This window comes from Hibiscus syriacus, unplaced genomic scaffold (genome assembly GCF_006381635.1).
Source record: "Hibiscus syriacus cultivar Baekdansim isolate YM2019G1 unplaced genomic scaffold, ASM638163v2 tig00112523_pilon, whole genome shotgun sequence".
Lineage (NCBI taxonomy): Eukaryota > Viridiplantae > Streptophyta > Magnoliopsida > Malvales > Malvaceae > Hibiscus > Hibiscus syriacus.
Window position 1 is genome coordinate 1,534,200 of NW_024063355.1, and position 15,243 is coordinate 1,549,442.

At 31.6% G+C, this 15,243-nt stretch overlaps 2 protein-coding genes and 1 pseudogene across 2 annotated transcripts; 2 read left to right on the plus strand and 1 right to left on the minus strand.

Annotated features, from left to right (window-relative positions):
- Positions 1–21: 21 nt before the first annotated feature.
- Positions 22–2,158, plus strand: LOC120181424 (chloride channel protein CLC-c-like). The gene is made up of 3 exons (XM_039186550.1): positions 22–219; positions 690–1,838; positions 1,969–2,158. The coding sequence occupies exons 1-3, from the start codon at positions 22–24 to the stop codon at positions 2,056–2,058; spliced, it is 1,437 nt and encodes a 478-aa protein (XP_039042481.1). The 3' UTR covers positions 2,059–2,158.
- Positions 2,061–7,068, plus strand: LOC120181425 (annotated as a pseudogene).
- Positions 7,069–8,017: 949 nt separating this feature from the next.
- LOC120181290 lies at positions 8,018–8,553 on the minus strand. The gene has a single exon (XM_039186455.1). The coding sequence runs from the start codon at positions 8,509–8,511 to the stop codon at positions 8,092–8,094; it is 420 nt and encodes a 139-aa protein (XP_039042386.1). The 5' UTR covers positions 8,512–8,553; the 3' UTR covers positions 8,018–8,091.
- Positions 8,554–15,243: the final 6,690 nt, after the last annotated feature.

Below are 15,243 nucleotides of genomic sequence, written 5' to 3' on the forward strand. Positions count from 1 at the left end.
ATTAAAAGCGACACGGAAGATATGGAAACGACGAGCTCCGCGTTGGCGTACCTGAGAGTACTGGCCTTCTGTTTGGCGGCTGCAATCTCAGTCTCCGGTGGTGTGGCGGCGGCGGGAGCTCCCCAGGTTCCGGCGATGTTTGTGATCGGCGATTCGTTAGTGGATAACGGGAACAATAACGGCTTGCGTTCTTTGGCGAAATCAAATTATCCTCCAACGGTATTGATTTTCAAGGAGGTCCAACGGGGAGGTTCTGCAACGGGAAAACCATCATAGATTTCCTCGGTACACGCTTTTCTTCAACTCTCTAATCTCTCTTTTATATGTTTCAGCCTTGTGCATGGTTTAGTATATTTTTTCTGTTTGGCACCTACGAAAATTTAATTTCCACCTTGGTACCATGTTTAATTAGTTTATGGATTTTAAAATTTTCTGTAGAGAGCAAGTTTTATATAAGTTCGCAGATACGTATATGATATCTATAAATTTCAACACGTAGAATCGAACTATTATTACTAGAGTTAATTACAAAATTATTTTCAAATTATAATCTCAATTTAGATCAATCCTTGAACTCAAAATATATTATATTATCTTTTAAACTATGATTTTCAAACTATAAGTTCTGCAGTATCGGTTATTTGTGATTCAAATTGTACCTGTGTGCTACATTTGATGATAAAGCCTAAATTGTTCTCTGTTTGTGCAGAAAAGGACCTGCTGCTAAGATTCTACTTGTTGTTACCATCTCCCTGTTAACATCTATCTGTTCTTATGGCTTGCCATGGTTTGCTACATGCATCCCCTGTCCCGCTGAAGTTTCTTCAAGATGCTCCAACATTGATGTATCTGGCAACTACAAAAGCTTTCAGTGTCCGCCAAATCATTACAATGATATGGCCTACCTCTTTCTAAACACTAATGATGATGCCATCCGTAACCTATTGAGTACCAGCACTTCAAAAGAATTTCATCTCTCCACCCTTTTCATCTTCTTCTGTGCTGTTTACTGCCTTGGAATTATCACCTACGGCATAGCTATCCCATCAGGGCTCTTCATTCCTGTCATATTGGCAGGGGCTGGCTATGGCCGCTTTGTTGGGAGACTATTTGAACCAATTACTAAACTCGATGTTGGTCTGTTTGGGCTCCTTGGGGCAGCTTCCTTTCTTGGTGGCACTATGAGAATGACGGTTTCCCTATGTGTTATACTGCTTGAGCTGACTAATGATCTGCTGATGCTTCCGCTTGTCTTGCTGGTTCTCCTTATCTCAAAAACCATAGGCGATATGTTTAATCATGGAGTCTATGACCAAATAGTAAAACTAAAAGGTTTGCCATATATGGAAGCTCATGCAGAACCTTACATGAAACATTTAGTCGCTCGAGACATTTTTTCTGGTCCTCTGATCACCTTTTCTGGTGTCGAGAAGGTAGGAAACATATTACATGCTTTGAAAACGACAGGGCATAATGGATTCCCTGTTATTGACGAATCACCTTTTGCAGACTCGCCTGAATTGTGTGGGCTTGTTCTAAGGTCTCATTTACTCGTTTTACTCAAGGGAAAGATATTTTCAAGGGATAGGGTACTTGCAGGAGATGAGGTAGTACGTAGAATCTCCGGATTTGACTTTGCCAAGACAGGGCCAGGAAAGGGAGTCAAGTTAGAGGATCTCGACATCGAAGACGAGGAGATGGAAATGTATGTCGATCTCCATCCTATCACCAACGCATCACCGTACACAGTGGTTGAGACCATGTCACTTGCCAAAGCCGCTGTTCTCTTCCGTCAACTAGGTCTCCGGCACATGTGTGTGGTACCAAAGAGTCAGGGGGTAAGTCTTTTGCTCTGTACCTAAGTTTTTGGTGCATGAAAAATGTTTGAACACTGGAATTTTGGAGTATATATGCAATGATAGATACATGCAGGTAATTTCGTTTTAACTATCTATCTTATAAATGCAGAGGCCTCCAATCGTCGGAATCCTGACCCGACACGACTTTCTGCCGGAGCATATTTTGGGACTGTACCCTCACATGAGTCGTCGAAAATGACTATGAAAGAGCTTCGATTGGTGGGTTAGTGTTCCGTTTTGGGTTCCAATGTGAAGTATTTAAAACTACGTCCAAACTTTGATGGAAGGAAAGCAAAATCATCCATTATATAGAACTTGTTGAAGAGCCATTTCAGAGAAAAATATTTATAGCGCAAGAAAAACAGTTTTTATTTATTTTATCTTTCATTTCTTTCCTCCCTTGCTTGAGCTTTTTTTAAAATACTATTAGTATTTTAACAGTGTGATATAATTTATTCATATAAGTTATATATTAAAAATTTTAATTAATACAATCAAAAGACATTAGGTCGATTTAAAACATTATATATATGCACGTACCCTAAACAAAACTATTAAAGGTGGACTATACGAAAAGTTGTTAAATAAGTTACTAAATTATATTTACATGATCATACTATACTCATTCGATAAAAATTAAAAAAAACTAATAATTATTTTTAAATAATTAAAAAAATTCAGTAATCAAATAATCTAGCATAGTTTTTACCTGTTAAACTAATATTATAATTGTTAGGCTTCCTGGTTTCTGTATTGCGAGTGGAATTTTTTTTCCAAAGTTTGATTAAAGAGATTATGGAGAAACTCGAAAATAATCTAAGAAACGTTCTGGCAAAACATCCCGAGCTAACCGACTCACCAACACGAAAAAGAAATTGCTGGAAATCTGCAAAGGAGTTGAGAAAATGAACATCATCCGCATCATCACATCTTCAATCCTTCTTTTGCTTTTTATTTTAATGCATCATTGCTGATTCAAGGCCGTTTTTAACTTTCTAAACACGATTTAGCATCATCCTTATCCATCATCATTCACAGCTTAATTATCTTTATATTCAAACAGTTGTTGCAGAGGAGAGAATTAAAAGCGACACAGAAGATATGGAAAGCGTTGGCGTACCTGAGAGTACTGGCCTTCTGTTTGGCGGCTGCAATCTCAGTCTCCGGTGGTGTGGCGGCGGCGGGAGCTCCCCAGTTTCCGGCGATGTTTGTGATCGGCGATTCGTTAGTGGATAACGGGAACAATAACGGCTTGCGCTCTTTGGCGAAATCAAATTATCCTCCCTACGGTATTGATTTTCAAGGAGGTCCAACGGGGAGGTTCTGCAACAGGAAAACCATCATAGATTTCCTCGGTACACGCTTTTCTCCAACTCTCTCTAATCTCTCTTTTATATGTTTCAGCCCTGTGCATGGTTTAGTAATTTTTTTCTGTTTGGCACCTACGAAAATTTATTTCCACCTTGGTACCATTTTTAGTCAGTTTATGAATTTTAAAATTTTCTGTAGAGAGCAAGTTTTGTATAAGTTCTCGGATACGTACATGATATCTAGAAATTTCAACACATATAATCGAACTATTATTACTAGAGTTAATTACAAAATTATTTTCAAATTATAATCTCATTTTAGATCAATCCTTAAACTTAAAATATATTATATTATCTTTTAAACTATAATTTTCATTTTAAATTGATTATTAAATTTACGTTCTCTATCAATTCCTAAATTATTATTATTATTTTATTTTGATTCTTCCATTAACATGTCATAGACTCGGAAATTCTATATCAATTCTTAAATTATTATTATTATTCTATTTTGATTCTTCCATTAATATGTCATAGACTCGAAAGTCACATATTCAATTCTTAAGATTTTTAAAAAAATTAATTAATTTTTAGAAGGATGTGATTCAATTTTCAAAATCTTAAAAAAAATATATAGAGTTAACGTCGAAAGAATCAAAATAAAATGACAATGATAATTTGAAGGTTGTTATAATTTTTTTAAATTTAGAGATTAATTTAGAATATACATCATATAATTTAAGGATTATTATTTCTAAAATAAAATTTATGATAATGCTATATTATAGGTAAAAGTACTATAACAATATGCACAACACGCACAACACTTGGGATTCAAGGATTTGTTGGGCTTCTCAATACTGGAAAGGTAAATCTCTTCTCAACATCATTCAGAAACTTTCTTGGACAGCTTACATATACACGATCTGGGATGAAAGGAATAGAAGAATCTTCAGAAGAGAATCAAGATCACCTGATCAAGTCCTAAAGACCATTAAGGATCTTGTTCGAATCAAACTCAGTGATAGAAATTTCAATAGAACTTATTATGTCAATGTAAATTTATGTAATTATTGGGGTATTGAGTGAATATTTTTGTTGTAAGTAGGCTTTTACCCTAATTGGGATGTTTCTATGTAATTTTCCTTGGATAATAAAATTTGCTTATCCAAAAAAAAAAATATACTTTATACATTTAGCCCAAATTTTCTTAGTCTTTGATTGAATGAAAAAATATATGCTTTTGGGCCTTTGGCCTTTTTTTAGATTAATAATTTAATTTAAATATTTTCAATATAAAGTTTTAACTTGTTTTGTATAATTACTAATATTAGATTTATTTAGTAATTAATATGAATTAAATATTATAGAAAACAATTTGAGACAATTCTCTCATTATTTGACCCTAAACAATGGGCTTATGTTTCATTATATTCATTTTATCTTATTAAACGTGTCTCTTTTAATTTTAAAAATTATCTTATCCAAAATATTATATTATAAAAGTCAAGGAAAATGGCCTCATTAAAAACCATTTCTAGAGCCCGGAAAAGAGTGCCCACAAGATATATTACTCATAGGAATGACAACGGGCGGATTCGGGACGAGTTTTGCTCGTCCCGTCTCCGAACCCGAAATAAATCCCCATCTCCGACTCCGACCCAATCCCCATCGGGTTTTTTATCGGGACGCTCCGTCGGAGATTTTTTTTTATCCCGACCCGAAATATTATACTTGAACCTGAACCCGAAAATATTATATATATAATTAATATAAAAATATAAAATATTATATATATAATTAATATAAAATATTATATATATATATATATATATAATCGGGGTGGGGATACCTTGTCCCGTCCCCGAACCTGACCCGAAAAAATCCCTAATACCTGATCCGATATCATTCAAACCCGACCCGACCTGAACTTGATCGGGTTTCGGGTTTGCCTTTGGATTCGGGTCTTTCTGCCATCCCTAATTACTCATAATCAATATCATTAGTGCATTCTCCATTCGAAGGGCCCATGTAACTAACAAACAACAATACTTATATTTTCTTTTTTATGCTTATATGTCTTACTTTTTTATATCTCTGAAAATAAATCTATCAATCACCTTTTAGATATAATTTTATCATTTCCTTTAGTCAAAATATATCATAAAATTATGTGCATAATCAATATAAGACATAAACTATGGGAGGAGGGAGTAAGAGTTTTCTCATTTTGCAGGAGATTCGTTAGGCCTTCCACTATTTCCGGCCTTCACCGAAACGATCACCGGCGAAGTAGACATTGAAGCCGGAGTGAACTATGCTTCAGCCGCAGCTGGGATTCTTGAGGATAGTGGCCTAAATCTGGTAAAATCTAATATCCAGTCAGTTTAGGGTTGAGTTTTCCTCCCCCATAACGAATGAATTGATGGAGCAGGGGGACAGGTTCAGCTTGAGTCAACAGGTTGAGAATTTCAAAAGCAAACGGACAAGGAGATGTTGAACCAACACTTGAGAAAATCTTTAGTTGTCACAAACATTGGCAGAAATGACTACATCAACAATTATCTCATGCCCTCTATTTACTCATCAAGCTCCACTTACATCAACAATCATTAATGATGTGATGACACAATTATTTCTTTTCCTTTCTTACAGATTAAATAATGGTTGTTCCTTTCCTCTGGTTATAATTTAATGATTAAAATGAGATGACATCTAAAACTTAGGGATTAATAATGTACTTCATCATTTGTTTATTAATCTTTCAAAAATTAATTGTTATATAATTAGGGCTGTATCTGTGAAATTGGTTTACTTGTAGGAGCTATACAAAACAGGGCTGAGAAAATTTTTGCTGGCGGGAATTGGACCACTCGGTTGCATTCCGAATCAGCTGGCCAAAGGCTTTGCGCCGCCGGGAAAGTGTATAACGGCCGTGAACGACATGGTGCAAGTGTTCAACCGGCGGCTCAAGACTCTTGTTGATCGGTTGAACGCTAACTACACCAATAATTCCATTTTTGTTTATGGCAACACCTATGGAGCCTTCACTGACATACCAAGTAATCCCAAGACTTACGGTAAGAACTTAAATTATTGTGGAAGGCATCTGTTTATTAACTGGGTTATTCGTCTAATCTTACAAATCTAATTTGGACATGATGTTTGAAATTGAGTTTTATAGTTGGGTCAAGTATATCATAGGTCATAAAATTATGCTAAATTAACCGTTTTAGTTATTAAATGTTCAAAACTTACAAAGTAATCATTAAATTTCTTCAACTATTATAAGATGATTACTGTGATATTATAATAAGTGTAAGAGTTCGATAAAATTTAATGATCATTTCGTAATAGTTTGCTCTATACGTAGATGCCACACTTCAAACCCCTAAACTTATTTAAAGAATATAATATCTTATCTCACTAGATTAAATTAATTACTGGTAGAATTTGTGTTGATTTTTAGTCGAACTAGGCAGGACCGAACTATATAAGGGTTGGGAGATGATCTTTCAGAAATTTTAGCCTGATGATATTTTAAATTTTTATCTGTTTAAATAATAAATAAATTAAATTTTAATTTTAAATATAAATGCTTAATATACTCTTATTCTTTTTGAAGTTAAACAATTTAGTACATCTTAAGATTTGATTTAATTCCATCCCTAATTGCAGGATTTCATTTGATGGGCAGAGGGTGTTGTGGCATTGGGAAAAACAAAGGGGAAATAACATGTCTTCCATTTTCAATCCCATGCTCCAACAGGGATGAATATGTGTTCTGGGATGCTTATCACCCAACCCAAGCTTTCAATCAGATTATAGCTCAAAAGGCCTATTCGGGCCCCCAATCTAAATGCTATCCCATCAATGTCAAACAGATGGCTCAACGTTGAGGATGGGCATTCGACTATAAGATATTATTTTATTAAATTTTACGATTATTAAAAGTTATAAAATATTTATTCGATTATAGAGTGTTGTTTTATTAAGTCTCTCGACTATTAAAAATTACAAAAATTATAAATTACAAAATGATAATTTGATTATTCATTATATTTTAAATTCGACATTTTTTATTAAAAAATTATCGATTGTCTAAACTAAAATTAACATGATGATTGATATATAATATTTGCTTAGGATTTTAGAATCATATTTTATCATATCACAGTTAGCATGCTAACGTTAAACTTAGAATACCGTTAATTTTTTAACGAAAAATGACAAATTTAAAATATATGAATAGCTGGGAAACTAATTTATAACTTTTAATATAATCTATGGACTTAATATAATAACACTCTATAATTATATGATCATTTTATAATTTTTAATAATTAAACGTTTTAATAAAATAATATCTTATAATAATGCACCATTTGCATCTTTTATCTATTTTTGTTTTAGGACAAAAAATATTTATATAGATGAAACAATTAATTAACTAAAGATTAATGTTATAAAATAATATTTTTTAATCATAAAATAAAATATTAGGAAAAAAGTATTTAAAAAAAATAATGACAAAGTGTTAAAATTCTTTTTGTTCTAAAATAAAATATTAAAAAGTTAAAATGCGTAAAAAAACCATAATGATTTTTTTATAAATTGAGAACTAACTTTAACATTGTGCGAAAATCTTTAATTGAAATTAGATTTTATTATTTTTTTCAAATAAATATAAATAAAGATCATTTTAAAATGTTAATTGTAGTTTAGAGACTACAATAAAAATATTATAAATTTTATTATTCTATGTAATTGTGCTAATAAAATTAATTTTATAATGTACATACCAAAGGTTACTTTTGAGGGCTGATGACGAGCTCAATCGCCGGAACAAGAAGATAGAGCACCCTCGACAAGCGAAACATCAAATAAAACATGGCCTTTCACTCATCGACGACGGTGTTAGATTAGTTCTTTATCCAAAAGTTGCGAATATAAAACAACTTGATCTTCAACCTCTTCATCACCGTCAACAAGCTCTTACTCTGTTTCTTCCGGCCAATCAGCTCTGTTCCGTAGCCGGTTTCGGTCATCTTCTCCATGGCCTGCACCTCTCTCCGGCTGCGCAACGAAGCAGCTCGCTTGAGTTCTTCATTGAACTCCTCCCACAACACGTCCATTTCCTCAGGATCTCTCTTGTTCGCTTCGCTTTCCGACGAGGCGGGGTTCGAGAAGCTCTTCCTTTGGAGGCTCGCCGGTTCTTCTTCTTCGAATTCAAATTCGAATTCGGGATAGATCAAGGAAGATACGCTCCATAACGATGGTAAAGACGTGAATTGAGGTGAAGGATTGGTGATTTTGGGGAAGCTAAAATCTTCTGTCGCCATTGTTTTCTCTTGGCGGTGGTGCTGAGAAAAGGAGATTATTTACAAAGTCAGCAATTACGAGTCATTCCATCTAAACGCCGCATTGTTAGGAGTATAAATGGTTGGAAATAATAGAGAAAGTGAAAAAGAAAAATCCAATAATATTTAAAATGTGATTTATTTCTATTTTAGGTATATATTAAGAGATATTAGATTATAATTATTTTTGTCTTATTTGTTAATTTATTTGCATTTTATTTTTATAAATAATAAGTTTTATTCTTTATTTTACAAGCCAAATCTATTTGTTTTTATAGTTTTATTTTTAGCTCTATCTTCTATCTATTTATCATTTCGGGTGTACGACGTTTGGACACAATATTAATTTTGATTCGTTTTAATAACTTAATTTTTATTTTTTTCAAAATCATATATAACATTTAGTTTTTATTTCATTTTAGTACCCGTTGTTAAAAACTTAACGCTTTTAGTACATAAACTATAAGTTTTGGTCCGTTTTAATACCTTTAACCTTTTTTTTTTTGCAAATTTTAATGTTAAATCTTGAACGAGAGTACTGAAATGAAATAAAAAATAAATTTTATGTGTGGTTTTAAAAAAAATAAAATTTAAGTACTAAAACAAACCAAAATTGATAATTTATGTGCTAAACGCACATATTTCCCTATTAATTTTGAGGGAGAACATTAACTTTCGAGATTATACTAGTTCATTCATCATTAACTCGAAAATAATAAATTTTACTACGATACGTTAATTTCGTCATTTTTATTCTATTAATATTATTTTCGTTATTATTTATAATAGTCAATACTAATACTTTTATTTAGCAACAATTATTTTTTATTATGAAAAAAATTAGTATATACCTATATCAATTAGATGACATCATTTAAAGTTAATTATAGTTATATTCAAAGTCCTTATTATGTATTAAAGATATAAATATTTATATTAAATTAGATTGAATCGAATATTTATATTTATTTTAAAATTTAAATTGATTGATGAATAAAAGTAGAATATTTTGATCATATTTGAATCAATTAAAAATTGGACCTAATCTTACTCATGTTTCAAGACTGGATTTTTACATTTCGTAAAGTAAGATAAACCGAATTATAAGAAAATAAAGTTTACCGTAACAATTAATGTATATGTGCGATGAGGGTGTGGGCCAAAACTTTGAAGATTGATTTAAAAACGATAAACGTGGATGACCTGTTGTTGACTATCTGATCCACCATGCGTCGGGGCATGATTTTTCTTTTCTCGAGGGGTGTTTGGTTTAAAGATTGAGAATCTCATATTCTCATGTTTGGTTGGTCGGAAATTTTATTCCCGGTAATGTTTTATTACTAATAGTAGATTTTTTTGGGTATATTACCGGGAATGTCATTACCTCCCTTCCCTTAGGTATTGTAACATTACCGGCGTTTTGGACTAAAATACCCTTAAATTTTTATTTTTTTCAAAAATATCCTTCATCTGTCATTGAATAATAAAAATTCTACGAATGTTAAATTACAAATTTATCCTTAAATTATTTTAGATTTACAAAAAAAATCTATAATTAAAATTTTATATGAAGTTCAGGGGTTAAAAAAATTTACCCTTTCATTAAACCTTTTTTATATTTTTAATTTTGTAAAAAATATATAAATATTATGAATTTAATTTTTTAAAGAAAATATATAAATATTTTACAATTTGTAATATTATACGAATATATAATAAGGACAATTTGGTCAAATATACATTCCAATAATCTTTTATTCCTTTAACCAAACACGGTAATCTTGCATTCCTGCTAAACCAACCAAACACAAAATACAACATTCCCAGTAATCCTATTCTCTGGTAATCTTTTATTCCCACTGGTAATCTTACATTTCGTGAACCAAACGCGCCATATATAATTATATGTGTTTAATCTATTGACCGATTAATCTGAATCGGATACTGCAGAGGCAGTGGCGGTCCTCCCAATTTAGTTTATTCTATTCGTAATCGTCAGAATTTAAATCTCTGACATTACTTAAGGAATCCAGTGTATCATCCTACTATACTAAGCCCGTCCCAAAAGATATAGAAACTTTGTGTTACTTTTAAAAATAAGACCCCTAAAATTATTTTATAATGAAATGAAATCGTAAAATATCAAAATTTATCATATTACGATTGTTTCTTATAAAATAAAAAGTTCAAACAAGTGAAATTAAGTTTTCTTCATTGAATTTTTCTTCACTTATACGTGCAATAATAAAAGAAATTATTAAGAAACTATTTTTAAAGTGTGAGATCTCAAATTTTGAAATTTTATGACATATGACAAATTATATTTATTAATAGACAAACATACATTAAACCAACTGATTATTAGTGTAGAGCATGCATTTCAATAAATGGTCTCTAATAGTGGACTAAATAAAAACCCTCTACTTCCCTAATTCCATCCCCCGCTTGCTTCTCTTAAATGCCCGCATACTCCACGCGAAACTTATAGGCTTCTTCAATGTACGTGTTTACGCTAAATAATTTTTGGGTAAATTACACGTTTGGCAGCTGAACTTTACTTTCTCTCATATTTCACTCATCGTACTTTAAATTCTTTTCAATTTACTCGCTAAACATTATAGATTGAGTTTTTCCGGTAACTCCGCCGTTAACTAATTAACGACGTTATGACATGATCGTATTTTAATCAAAATTTCGTCATTTTAGTCTAATTTTTTTTTCAAGAATTCAAAACGACATCGTTTCGATGTAAGTTGTCATGTCTTAATTTCGATTAATTATTTAACGACGGAGTGATAAAAAAATTCAATTAATAAAGTTCAATGAGTAAATTAAAAAAATTAAAAGTATAGTGAGTAAAATAAGAGAGAGAATAAAGTTTAATTACCAAACGTGTAATTTACCCATAGTTTTTTCATCTTAGTTTGTGTTTTTGGTTTAATTCCTAAATTCTATTACCCTTTTCTCCATTTATCATATATATATATATATATTGATGATTAACATCGGAAGGGATGGTGTTTTTGGCTTACTTCTCCTTCTCCCCTTATAAGAGCCATCCTTTTTTCAACAATCACAATTATTAGAGAATTAAAAGGAACAGATTTTGCTGCATATTTTCAAAGGACCTTTCTATAATTTATAATATCTTTTTGACCCTCATTTTTCTTTTCCCTTTATCTTTTTGGTACCTCTGTTCATTTTGCTTGTAGCTAAACATTTTCTTCAATAGGTACACCTATCTCCTTTTGAAAATTAACTAAATAAATGTACTTGAGTTGAAATTTTTTCAAAAGTAAATTGAGGTGGAAGAAATTAGCTCATAAGAAGCGATACAATAGTCATTGTAAGTTATGAATTCTTTGTTAAATTCTATACTATGAAAATTAGTTTAAATAATTAATTAGATAAACATCATTGACATCAATAAAATTATTAAATATAACGTTGATGACATGTTAACAATTAATTTTATCATAACTCAAGCGGAATTTTTATCTGAAATGATTACAAATATTTATTAATATGATAATATCACCTATCAATATGATAACACGAGTGATAATTACTTGATCAAAGACCTATTATATCATTCTCATGCTAAATGAGTAGTACTTGACATGTCATTAGGCATGGCAACGAGTCAGTTAGGGTTGAGTTTCTGGTGAATCCGATCCAAATATGTATTCTCCTTCCGAATTCGATTCGATCTGAAAACTTTAAATCCTCCATCCGACCCGACCCGATCTAAAAATATATATATCATCTACCAGACTCTGACCTGACCCGATTTTTTAGAGTATAAATTCGACCCGACTCGAATCAATGTAAAATAAGGATTCAATTAAAAATTAATAATTCTTTTAATTAGATTACATTATTATCCTCGAATCGGATCAGAACTCGTCGGATTCGAGTTAAATTGTCATCCATTTAACATATGTTTAAATGACCCCTATATAGTAAATGATAATTAAGAGAAAAATAGAGGGACCAAAGGATTGTTTTCATATTGGCAATGATTGATTGAATTTGTTAGGTGCAACACCGTTTAACGTATAGTCTAAGCGACCAACAACCGGGACATCGTAGCATAATATTTCAGTCTTTCTAATGATAAAAAAATATAATAAAATAATATAATCTTTCTTATTCATTCAATAAATATATTTGCAAGTATGTTAATAAGTCAAAGAAATAGAACAGCCCAATAAAGCCCAAAATATTCTACACCACAAGAAGGCCCTAACGCGGCTAAAAAGAAAACGGTAAAACACATCAGAGGCCCCTACACTATATTAAAAGATCTTGTTGAATACTGAACTTGAAAAAGTTATGAAATGATTATTACAAATGGTGGCCGTGACATTTTTATGATCATAAAGTTAAATAAATGCAACGATGATTTTTAAAAATTCAATAAATTTAATTATTATTTTTATGTAATTATTTGATAAAAATAAGGGTAAATTATATAAATGTGTCACCTAACTTTCAAGGTATCTGACGTTACCTTCCATTAGTTTTATACGATGTGTCATGTTACAATAAATTTTTAGTTTAATAAAGAAAAGGCATTCCCAAGAGAAACGTATAAAATTTGGAAAAAAAGTTAAAAGGGTTTAAATTATTTCACCGACCAAATGACTTAAATAAAGTAGGTTTAATTTGGGTTTTCTAGTTTGAATTTTTTTTAGATTATCAACTATTGGTAGACAAAAATAAGGGAGAGAATGACTCGAAGCAACAAACATAAGCAAAAAAAATCCTAAATCCTAAATTACCCATTTCTTAACCCAACATTGTAACACCTCAACTCGTACCCGACCCGGATACGAGTCTGAGACGTCACATTGACTTTTTAAAACAATATTCTTACAAAATAACAAAACATTTGAACTCATATTAAGAAAATATGATAATATATTATTAAATTATGTTCGTTATAACCAATTTAAGAAAATATGCATTTTATGAACAGTGAAATACGGTATGAACAATACCGTGAACAGTCATGAACAGTACCATAAACAGTAATGAACAATACCCTGCTACAGTACCAAATGCTAAAAATTTCCAGAATGTTAGAGGGGTATCGATACCCCTGCTACAGGTATCGATACCCTGCTACAGTACTGCTACAATACTTCTGTAAAACATACATAAACTCTTAAAATTTAATCTTTCATCGCTAAACATTTACCAATAATCTCATCAAATTAACTATCATGAATTTATATTAATAAGTTCAATAGATTCAATAGCCCATGATACAATACTGGGAACCCGAGGTATGTGAGTACTGTGAGGTTGTGCACTATGCTGTCACCACAGCTCGTATAAATTTGCACCGAAGTGCCATGTAGAATTTTTCCCGAAGGACCGCGTAAAAATGCACCGAAGTGCCACGTAGAATTACACCGTAGTGCCACGTAGAATTGCACCGTAGTGCCATATAGTATATCCCTAAGGAGCACATAGAAATTCCTTAAGAATCATATACATATACCAAAGATCAAGTAGGTGTCTCAAAAAACTTCATACATGTTCCAAAGAATACATATATGTCCCGAAGGACCACGTAGAATTTGTCCCGAAGGACCGCATAGACCCTCTACTCTTAGCATGCCAACTATACCTATAGTTCTCATCTACATAACATGGGCTTTCATAATTCACATAGTTTATATCGCGTAGACATATTATTTTCATACTTTTATCACATATACATTGTAACATCCTCAATATCAGGCTAGTGACCTAAAGGTGAATTTTGAAAGCATTGTGTTCAATTTTGAAATAAGTTAAAAGTTTAAAATTTTAATTGGAGAATTTTGAGGTTGGATTTAATAGTAAAGTTTGAAAGTAATAAGGGTATTTTGGTCTTTTCTAAGAGAAGATTTTTATTTATCTTTTAGGGGATATAAAAACGTGGGAAATGAGTTTCCAGAGTTTTCTTCTTCTCCTTTCTTCTTCACGCGTGGAAGCCAAGAGCAAAGGTGAGAATTTTTATTAGTTGATTATTATTTGAATTCTAAGTTGGTTTTGATTCTTTGGAAAGTAAGAAAGCTTAAAGAAGTCTAAAGATAAGTGAAAACTCAAAGATGAAGAGGTTAGAAGAGATTAAAGAAAATGGGTTTTAAGTGAAATTTTGAATAAGAAGGTTTAAATGAATTTGGAGGATGAATTTGACTTGTCATCTATAAGAATAAGAAGTTAGAAGTGTTAGAATTAAGTTTGGATAACATGGAAAATTGGGTATGATTATTGATTTCCATATGAAAGATGGAATTTAGAGGTTAAAGATGAGATAAATGAATATTAATGAGTTTAAGTATGTATATGTAAGTTAGGAATATGAAAGGGGTTGAAATATGAAGGATTTAATCCAAAAAGAATGAATTTTTGGGTTCAAAAAGAAGATTTTGGGCAGAGTGCATCGATGCATATTCATAGTGCACCGATGCATCAAGGTTAAAACCCAGAAATTATTTGAAGGTGTATCGATGCACAAGTAGTGCATCGATGCACTCTTTTAATCTAAAAACATCGAATGCAATTGGTGCATCGATGCATAAGGCATGCATCGATGCATCCCAGTAATAAACAAATATCGGATGTATTTTATGCACCGATGCACAGGTAGTGCATCGATGCATCGATACATTGTGCAGTGCATCGATGCATACCTTCATTAAAAGATGAAATGGGCTT